The sequence below is a fragment of the Oncorhynchus kisutch genome, unplaced genomic scaffold, assembly GCF_002021735.2.
Source record: "Oncorhynchus kisutch isolate 150728-3 unplaced genomic scaffold, Okis_V2 scaffold4063, whole genome shotgun sequence".
NCBI classification, from domain to species: domain Eukaryota; kingdom Metazoa; phylum Chordata; class Actinopteri; order Salmoniformes; family Salmonidae; genus Oncorhynchus; species Oncorhynchus kisutch.
The window spans coordinates 5,346-15,949 of record NW_022266008.1 but is presented as its reverse complement, the minus strand read 5'-3'; the positions used below and the strand labels follow the sequence as shown (position 1 = coordinate 15,949).

At 42.9% G+C, this 10,604-nt stretch overlaps 1 protein-coding gene across 1 annotated transcript; it reads right to left on the bottom strand.

Annotated features, from left to right (window-relative positions):
• Positions 1 to 4,756: 4,756 nt before the first annotated feature.
• Positions 4,757 to 9,768, bottom strand: LOC116373669 (gastrin-releasing peptide receptor-like). Its single transcript, XM_031822088.1, has 3 exons — positions 9,331 to 9,768; positions 5,512 to 5,863; positions 4,757 to 5,243 (listed from the first exon to the last, which is right to left on the bottom strand). The coding sequence occupies exons 1-3, from the start codon at positions 9,744 to 9,746 to the stop codon at positions 4,845 to 4,847; spliced, it is 1,167 nt and encodes a 388-aa protein (XP_031677948.1). The 5' UTR covers positions 9,747 to 9,768; the 3' UTR covers positions 4,757 to 4,844.
• Between the last annotated feature and the right edge of the window lie 836 nt (positions 9,769 to 10,604).

Genomic DNA, 10,604 nt, shown 5'->3' with positions numbered 1-10,604 from the left:
TCGCTGAAGTTGGAGACTTTCATCTCCCTCACCAACTTCAAACATCAGCTATCTGAGCAGCTAACCGATCGCTGCAGCTGTACATAGTCTATTGGTAAATAGCCCACCCTTTTCACCTACCTCATCCCCGTACTGTTTTTATTTATTTACTTTTCTGCTCTTCTGCACACCAATATCTCTACCTGTACATGACCATCTGATCTTTTATCACTCCAGTGTTAATCTGCAAAATTGTAATTATTTGCCTACCTCCTCATGCCTTTTGCACACATTGTATATAGACCCCCCCTTCGTTTTCTACTGTGTTATTGACTTGTTAATTGTTTACTCCATGTGTAACTCTTTGTTGTATGCTCACACTGCTATGCTTTATCTTGGCCAGGTCGCAGTTGCAAATGAGAACTTGTTCTCAACTAGCCTACCTGGTTAAATAAAGGTGAAATAAAAATAAAATAAAAAATTGAAAAGCCTACAAACACCGCTTCCAGCTGTCCCCTGGCGGCGATTCTAAATATTCAATATTCATTCAAATCCTCCTGCTGCAAGATCATTTTACTCCTGCGACAAAAATGGGTCAAATTAAGATCCGACATCTGTAGGGTGCCATTTTCAGACACAGCCAATGTCTGGGCCATGTGAAACATTGGTAAACAATGTGAGCGTGCAAAATGACACCCTATTCCCTATGTAGTGCACTACTTTTGACCAGGAAAAATCTGTGCACTATATAGGGAGTAGGGTGCCATTTCAGACACAGACAATGGCTTATTCACAAGACCTCTAGGGTCTTACGTTACAGACAACATCTAGCCAGTCAAGACAATACACAGAAGCAGCATACTACAATAACATAGACAATTCAATACCCACATGAGGTGAAGAATTGTACCACATTACTGTACCACAGAGCTGTACCACAATACCGTACCACAGAGATGTACCACATTACTGTACCAAAGAGCTCTACCACATTACTGTACCAAAGAGCTCTACCACATGACTGTACCACAGAGCTCTACCACATTACTGTACCACAGAGCTGTACCACATTACCGTACCACAGAGCTGTACCACAGAGCTCTACCACATTACTGTACCACAGAGCTCTACCACATTACTGTACCACAGAGCTCTACCACATTACTGTACCACAGAGCTGTACCACAGAGCTCTACCACATTACTGTACCACAGAGCTCTACCACAGAGCTCTACCACATTACTGTACCACAGAGCTCTACCACATTACTGTACCACATCACTGTACCACAGAGCTCTACCACATTACTGTACCACAGAGCTCTACCACATTACTGTACCACAGAGCTCTACCACATTACTGTACCACATTACTGTACCACAGAGCTGTACCACAGAGCTGTACCACAGAGCTCTACCACATTACTGTACCACATTACTGTACCACAGAGCTGTACCACATTACTGTACCACAGAGCTGTACCACAGAGCTGTACCACAGAGCTCTACCACATTACTGTACCACAGAGCTGTACCACAGAGTAACATTCAGCCCAGCCCACATGGGCTTATAGGACACCATATCAAGTAACAAAACACTACATTAAACAAATGTAATGCCTTTAACAATTAAATGTGTAATTAGCAAACACATGTACAAATACATACAGGTACACATACTGTACAAATACATACAGGTACACATACTGTACAAATACATACAGGTACACATACTGTACAAATACATACAGGTACACATACTGTACAAATACATACAGGTACACATACTGTACAAATACATACAGGTACATATACTGTACAAATACATACAGGTACACATACTGTACAAATACATACAGGTACACATACTGTACAAATACATACAGGTACACATACTGTACAAATACATACAGGTACACATACTGTACAAATACATACAGGTACACATACTGTACAAATACATACAGGTACACATACTGTACAAATACATACAGGTACACATACTGTACAAATACATACAGGTACACATACTGTACAAATACATACAGGTACACATACTGTACAAATACATACAGGTACACATACTGTACAAATACATACAGGTACACATACTGTACAAATACATACAGGTACACAAACTGCTCAAATACATACAGGTACACATACTGTACAAATACATACAGGTACACATACTGTACAAATACATACAGGTACACATACTGTACAAATACATACAGGTACACATACTGTACAAATACATACAGGTACACAAACTGCTCAAATACATACAGGTACACATACTGTACAAATACATACAGGTACACATACTGTACAAATACATACAGGTACACATACTGTACAAATACATACAGGTACACAAACTGCTCAAATACATACAGGTACACATACTGTACAAATACATACAGGTACACAAACTGCTCAAATACATACAGGTACACATACTGTACAAATACATACAGGTACACAAACTGCTCAAATACATACAGGTACACATACTGCTCAAATACATACAGGTACAAATACATACAGGTACACATACTGCTCAAATACATACAGGTACACATACTGTACAAATACATACAGGTACATATACTGTACAAATACATACAGGTTCATATACTGTACAAATACATACAGGTTCATATACTGTACAAATACATACAGGTTCACATACTGTACAAATACATACAGGTACATATACTGTACAAATACATACAGGTTCATATACTGTACAAATACATACAGGTTCATATACTGTACAAATACATACAGGTTCACATACTGTACAAATACATACAGGTACATATACATACAGGTTCATATACTGTACAAATACATACAGGTTCATATACTGTACAAATACATACAGGTACACATACTGTACAAATACATACAGGTTCATATACTGTACAAATACATACAGGTTCATATACTGTACAAATACATACAGGTACACATACTGTTCATCTATATAGCTGCTGTGGGATCTTGATTAAAGGCTCAATACAATCAAACAGGTCAGGAAACTCTCAAGTGATTCCAGATTAGCGGCCATTTCCAAGGGTGAGCAATTTCCTCACTCCCACCTGACCATCTGCATACTGCACTGGAACCTTTGATATCCCTTGGTTCTTCTATTCCCTTGGTCCTACCATCCGACTACACCTGTCTGTCTCACACTCTCTCCTCTTGGTAGACCTGTCTGTCTGTCTCACATTCTCTCCTCTTGGTAGACCTGTCTGTCTGTCTGTCTGTCCTCTTGGTAGACCTGTCTGTCTGTCTGTCTCACATTCTCTCCTCTTGGTAGACCTGTCTGTCTGTCTCACACTCTCTCCTCTTGGTACACCTGTCTGTCTGTCTCACACTCTCTCCTCTTGGTAGACCTGTCTGTCTGTCTCACATTCTCTCCTCTTGGTAGACCTGTCTGTCTGTCTGTCTGTCCTCTTGGTAGACCTGTCTGTCTGTCTGTCTCACATTCTCTCCTCTTGGTAGACCTGTCTGTCTGTCTGTCTCACACTCTCTCCTCTTGGTACACCTGTCTGTCTGTCTCACACTCTCTCCTCTTGGTAGACCTGTCTGTCTGTCTCACATTCTCTCCTCTTGGTAGACCTGTCTGTCTGTCTGTCTCACATTCTCTCCTCTTGGTAGACCTGTCTGTCTGTCTGTCTCACATTCTCTCCTCTTGGAAGACCTGTCTGTCTTTCTCACATTCTCTCCTCTTGGTAGACCTGTCTGTCTGTCTCACATTCTCTCCTCTTGGTAGACCTGTCTGTCTGTCTCACATTCTCACCTCTTGGTAGACCTGTCTGTCTGTCTGTCTGTCTGTCTGTCTGTCTGTCTGTCTGTCTGTCTGTCTGTCTGTCTGTCTGTCTGTCTGTCTCACATTCTCTCCTCTTGGTAAACCTGTATGTCTGTCTCACATTCTCTCCTCTTGGTAGACCTGTCTGTCTGTCTGTCTGTCTGTCTCACATTCTCTCCTCTTGGTAGACCTGTCTGTCTGTCTTTCTCACATTCTCTCCTCTTGGTAGACCTGTCTGTCTGTCTCACACTCTCTACTCCTGGTAGACCTGTCTGTCTGTCTGTCTCACATTCTCTCCTCTTGGTAGACCTGTCTGTCTGTCTCATTCTCTCCTCTTGGTAGACCTGTCTGTCTGTCTCACATTCTCTCCTCTTGGTAGACCTGTCTGTCTGTCTGTCTCATTCTCTCCTCTTGGTAGACCTGTCTGTCTGTCTGTATGTCTCACATTCTCTCCTCTTGGTAGACCTGTCTGTCTGTTTCACATTCTCTTCTCTTGGTAGACCTGTCTGTCTGTCTCACATTCTCTCCCCTTGGTAGACCTGTCTGTCTGTCTGTCTCATTCTCTCCTCTTGGTAGACCTGTCTGTCTGTCTCACATTCTCTCCCCTTGGTAGACCTGTCTGTCTGTTTCACATTCTCTCCTTTTGGTAGACCTGTCTGTCTGTCTCACATTCTCTCCTCTTGGTAGACCTGTCTGTCTGTCTGTCTGTCTCACACTCTCTCCTCTTGGTAGACCTGTATGTCTGTCTCACATTCTCTCCTCTTGGTAGACCTGTCTGTCTGTCTGTCTCACACTCTCTCCTCTTGGTAGACCTGTATGTCTGTCTCACATTCTCTCCTCTTGGTAGACCTGTCTGTCTGTCTGTCTCACACTCTCTCCTCTTGGTAGACCTGTATGTCTGTCTCACATTCTCTCCTCTTGGTAGACCTGTCTGTCTGTGTCACATTCTCTCCTCTTGGTAGACCTGTCTGTCTGTCTGTCTCACACTCTCTCCTCTTGGTAGACCTGTATGTCTGTCTCTCTCTTACCATCCACCCATCTGTCTCTCACACACTGTCCTCCTGACAGATGTGTTTTCCATTAATAAAGCTCAGACTGGCCACTGAGTGGTTGGTGGTCCTGAGGGAGGTCATGTGTATGTTGTTCCTGTTCCTCCTCTGGCTCTGGGACCTCTTCGCCAGGGCTCGACAACAACAACACAGCTGCTTGTTGAACTGCTTCTGGAAACTCTTGCTGAGCAGGTAGAGGGCGAAGGGGTTGACACAGGAGTTAGTGAAGGCCAGGATACGGGCTCCCACGGTGAAGATGAAGTGGGCCATGGAGGTGTCCACTTCGGAGTAGTGGTAGGAGCGGTTGAGGTAGATCACGTGACAGGGGAGCCAGCACACGGCGAACAGGCCCACAAACACCAGGACGGTCTTGGCAAGGCGCTTCCTGGACTCTATCTGTGATGTTGTGGAGAGAGAGAGATGAAGATTAAGAAAATAGAAGAGATGATGAAGAAGAAGAAAATAGAAGAGATGATGAGGGAGAAGAACTAGAATAAAATAGAAGAGATGATGAGGGAGAAGAACTAGAATAAAATAGTAGAGCTGATGAAGGAGAAGAACTAGAAGAAAATAGAAGAGCTGATGAAGGAGAAGAAAATAGAAGAGATGATGAAGGAGAAGAACTAGAAGAAAATAGAAGAGCTGATGAAGGAGAGAGACCCACCTGTCTTCTGACGTGCACATTGCCCTCCACCGGCATATTATAGGCACTCCTGATCAGGCTCCTGGCGATGAACAGGTAATAGACTGATATAACCGACAGAGGAATGACATAGAAGATGAGGAAGGAGGCCATGGAGTGGATCTTGGGGTGCAGTTCACCATCGTGGGGATAGGGGGCGCAGGTGATGAAGGTCTCATTGGTGCTGTGGATGCTGAACGAGCGGAGGTCTGAGAAGACAGCCTCGGGGACAGCCAGGGTCATGGAGAAGAGCCAGATCACTGCAGCCCGCAGGACGATCCTCGCCGGGGCGTTGGAGGCCTGGATGTCCATGGGCTTCACGATTGCCTTGTACCTGGAGGATGAGGAGGAGGAGGAAGAGGAAGACATGATCTCCTCAACTTAGGCCACCTGTTCAGAAGTATGTGTGACGTATGATTCTTGATCTCTGCTTGCCTTACACAGATGTCTTGCTAGCACTTGGGTTGTGTCCTGAATGGCACCCTATTCCCTATGTGGAGCAAGGCAATATAAAGGCACCCTATTCCCTATGTGGAGCAAGGCAATATAAAGGCACCCTATTCCCTATGTGGAGCAAGGCAATATAAAGGCACCCTATTCCCTATGTGGAGCAAGGCAATATAAAGGCACCCTATTCCCTATGTGGAACAATGCAATATAAAGGGAACAAGGTGCCCGTTGGGACACAGACAGTTTTCCTCTAACCAGGTGCTATACTTCAAAACCCGATTGTTCTCCAATCAACTCTACATTCTCGTCTTTCTCATTTTTTCTTCATATTTCAACCCCTCGGTTCCTTTTACTGTTTGGTAAAGAGCGTCATGTCTGCTACCTGAATGAATATTTTCTACTGACGTCAGACGGGACCATAAGATGTTGATTGTGCATCAACATTCATTCTATTCAATTCCTTCTATTCTATTCCTTCTATTCTATTCCTTCTATTCCTTCTATTCTATTCCTTCTATACTATTCCTTCTATACTATTTCTTCTATTCTATTCCTTCTATACTATTCCTTCTATTCTATTCCTTCTATTATATTCCTTCTATTCTATTCCTTCTATACTATTCCTTCTATTCCTTCTATTATATTCATTCTATTCTATTCCTTCTATTCTATTCCTTCTATTCTATTCCTTCTATTATATTTATTCTATTCTATTCCTTCTATTCTATTCCTTCTATTCTATTCTATTCCTTCTATTCTATTCATTCTATTCTATTCCTTCTATACTATTCCTTCTATACTATTCCTTCTATTCTATTCCTTCTATACTATTCATTCTATTCTATTCCTTCTATACTATTCCTTCTATTATATTCATTCTATTCTATTCCTTCTATTCTATTCCTTCTATTATATTCATTCTATTCTATTCCTTCTATTCTATTAATTCTATTCTATTCATTCTATACTATTCATTCTATTCTATTCATTCTATACTATTCATTATATTCTGTTCATTCTATACTATTCCTTCCATTCTATTCATTTGTCGAACATCTCATTCCAAAATAATGGGCATTAATATGGAGTTGGTCCCCCTTTGCTGCTATAACAGCCTCCACTCTTCTGGGAAGGCTTTCCACTAGATGTTGGAACATTGCTGCGGGGACTTGCTTCCATTCAGTCACAAGAGCATTAGTGAGGTCGGGCACTGATGTTGGGTGATTAGGCCTGGTTCGCAGTCGGCATTCCAATTCATCCCAAATGTGTTCAATGGGGTTGAGGTCAGGGCTCTGTGCAGGCCAGTCAAGTTTTTCCATACCGATCTCGACAAACCATTTCTGTATGGACCTCGCTTTATGCATTTGGGCATTGTCATGCTGAAACAGGAAAAGGCCTTCCCCAAAATGTTGCCACAAAGTCGGAAGCACAGAATCATCTAGAATGTCATTGTATGCTGTAGCGTTAATATTTCCCTTCACTGGAACTAAGGGGCCCGAACCATGACAAACAGCCCCAGACCATTATTCCTCATCCACCAAACTTTACAGTTGGCACTATGCATTGGGGCAGGTAGCGTTTTCACTGCTCCAGAGTCCAATGGCAGCGAGCTTTACACCACTCCTGCTGACACTTGGCTTGCGCTTGTTCTTAGGCTTGTGTGCGACTCCTCGGCCAGGAAACCCATTTCAACCCAACGAACCGCTATTGTGCTGACATATCTTCCAGAGGCAGTTTGGAACTCTGTATTGAGGGTTTTTACGTGCTACGCACTTCAGCACTCGGTGGTCCCGTTCTGTGACCTTATGTGGTTTATCCTGAGCCGTTATTGCTCCTAGACATTTCCACTTCACAATAACAGCACTTACAGTTGACCGGGGCAGCTCTAGGTGGGCAGAAATTTGATGAACTGACTTGTTGGAAAGGTAGCATCCTATGACGGTGGTGCTACGTTGAAAGTCACTGAGCTCTTCATTAAGGCCATGTTTGTCTATGGAGATTGCATGGCTGTGTGCTCGATTTTATACACCTGTCAGCAACGGGTGTGGCAGAAATAACCAAATCCACTTTGAAAGGGGTGTCCACGTACTCTAGTACATATAGTCCAGATGTAGTGTTTACTCCTGCATGCCTGGAGAGCCAGGTTCCATTGAGGCAAGCTCAATCAAGCACAGATAAAGTTGATTGAAATGATCTCATAGTATTTTAACCTCGGTTTTGAAAGTATATGGTTAGGATTTAAACGGAGGAAACGTTGGGAAGCTGGTGAGGAAACGTTGGGAAGCTGGTGAGGAAAGGTTGGGAAGCTGGTGAGGAAACGTTGGGAAGCTGGTGAGGAAACGTTGGGAAGCTGGTGAGGAAACGTTGGGAAGCTGGTGAGGAGACGTTGGGAAGCTGGTGAGGAGAGGGGGGGTATCTGTCATTTATGAATGGATTATTATCTGCTAATGGGATCGTAGGCTAAATGATAGACTTTAGAGCAAAGACACAGAACATAGTAATAGGCTAGTTGGAGAGGGTATCATTATATGGCTGCCATGGTGATGGTCAGTCTATATGATGGATGTCTTCTCCTCCCACTCCACAGGGATGCACACTTTATGGCAGCGTTCCAAATGGAACCCCAAATGAAACCCTATTCCCTAGTGCACTACTTTTGACCAGAGCCCCGTGGATACATAGGGAAAGGGTGCCATTTGGGATGCAAACTATATCATCCCAATGAAAAGGTTGGTTGTGGGAAGTTGTGTGGGAAGGATATAGCCTATGACCCCCCCGACAACACACAGGCCCATGCATGCAAGCACCGTCACTCATTTACTCATTCACTGTCACAAACACACACACGCACACACACGAAGTCGCACGCTTATACATTTCTACTCATATGTCAGATCTCATTTCTGTGACTCTAGCACATCTCATATCTCACATCAAAGTATGATCCCACTGAACCGAACGCGTAATAACGCAACAGAGTAAATCAGATTGTATCTGCATTGTCTCAGTAGCAGCATGTTCTGGACAGGTTGTACCCATACCGTTGTTTAAATTCATATTATTTCCAGCTCGATAGAGTTTAGCCGAAGAACCTCTCGCCCGCCAGAGATGCGTTCGGAGAGAATATTCGATAAGGATGGCAAGCTATCCCGTTTTCATCATTTTACCTAAACGACAATATGTTGAGCTAAAAGTAACTACAAGTCTACAACCATTTAACTATACAACTCTACATTAAAATACCAGATCAGTTGGCAATGGTATGTGTAGCCTATGGATAAGTTGGATAACTAAACGTCCATGTTGCAATATGAGTGTAGTAGACTAAAACATAAAGTGAAGGCTATTTACCTATCAGCAGACAACGCAGTCAGGGTAAAAACAGACACTCCGACGGAGGTGAGTTGGATGAATGGTATGAGTTTACATCCAACTCTACCGAAGAGCCACTCCTCCGCGAGGTACCGACTGGCATCCACCGGCGCGCAAGTAACCAGGAGGACCAAGTCCCCGAACGCGAGACTCGACATGAAGAGGTTGGGGACATTCCGCATGGATTTAGAGGAAGACAATGTCTTGATGAGGGTTATGTTACCGATTAGTCCCACGACTATGATGACTCCATAAATGGCAGTGATGGCGATGCTGATGTAGAACATAGATGGTTCCGAAGTGGCCCCTGTGTGATTACCGTGGTGCGCCCATTTGGACACATTCTGGTACAAATCAAATTCTTGTGTAATATGAAAAGGTTCTTCGAAGGACATTCTCTCAACATCCCATGTCTTGTTTATAAAAGTTTCAATAAAATTCGCTTAATTTGCCTTACTGATAGTCTCCAACTGGTGGGTAGAAAAATGCATTTCCACTTTGGAGAGTTTTACTCTGACGTAATATGCTAAATTTATATTATCCGATTAGAATGTGTTCTTTCTTAGACGACGTACGCGGTCTACCTATAGTCCCCAATCCCAACACTGATTGAGGTGGGGTTGTATTGACTGGACCACGCGACCTCTACTGTTCTTTAAATGCGCGTGCGCAAAATGCGCTTTTCTGTCCTCTTTCGCGCGCTGTGGGTCTGCGCTCTCTGTCAGCAGTGTCTCTCAAGAACGAAAAAAACTTTTTTTTCCGGGGACAGTCTTTTTATTCATTTAATTTTAGCATTTATTTACAATGATACAAAACACAAATGCAATACATATTGTAGTGTAGTTAGTAGTTTTGGTTTCCTGAGGATGTGAGGAATCCAGAAAATGCAGTTGATTTTGTACCAAGGCCGTGGCACTACTTGAATGCACTATTATTGAGCTTATATAGACAACATATCATATGTGTGTATGATGGATTTTGTATATTGATTGTATATTGATTGTGTATAATTGATTGTATATGATTGTGTATAATTGATTGTGTACAATTGAGCTCATCATCCTATCCCCAGGGACATTGGTGTTCTCACTTAGATATAAGAGCTATTGACCACTGGTGACACTGATTTCATATCAGTTGTGAGCTGGCAGCAAAAGCCTGAGAAAAGTGAAAAATGCCTGGTGTTTTATGGAGAGGTGATAATACCCAACCATTATTTTTATTGAACCTTGTTTCATACAGGTTATACTCAT

Bases quoted from the DNA above. Each gene is read 5' to 3' on its own strand.
- LOC116373669 (XM_031822088.1), bottom strand. From the start codon at position 9,746: ATGTCCTTCGAAGAACCTTTTCATATTACACAAGAATTTGATTTGTAC. The intron at 5,864-9,330 runs GTAAATAGCCTT...CTCATCCTCCAG, and splicing joins ACTGCGTTGTCTGCTGATAG to GTACAAGGCAATCGTGAAGC. The intron at 5,244-5,511 runs GTGGGTCTCTCT...ACAACATCACAG, and splicing joins ATGTGCACGTCAGAAGACAG to ATAGAGTCCAGGAAGCGCCT.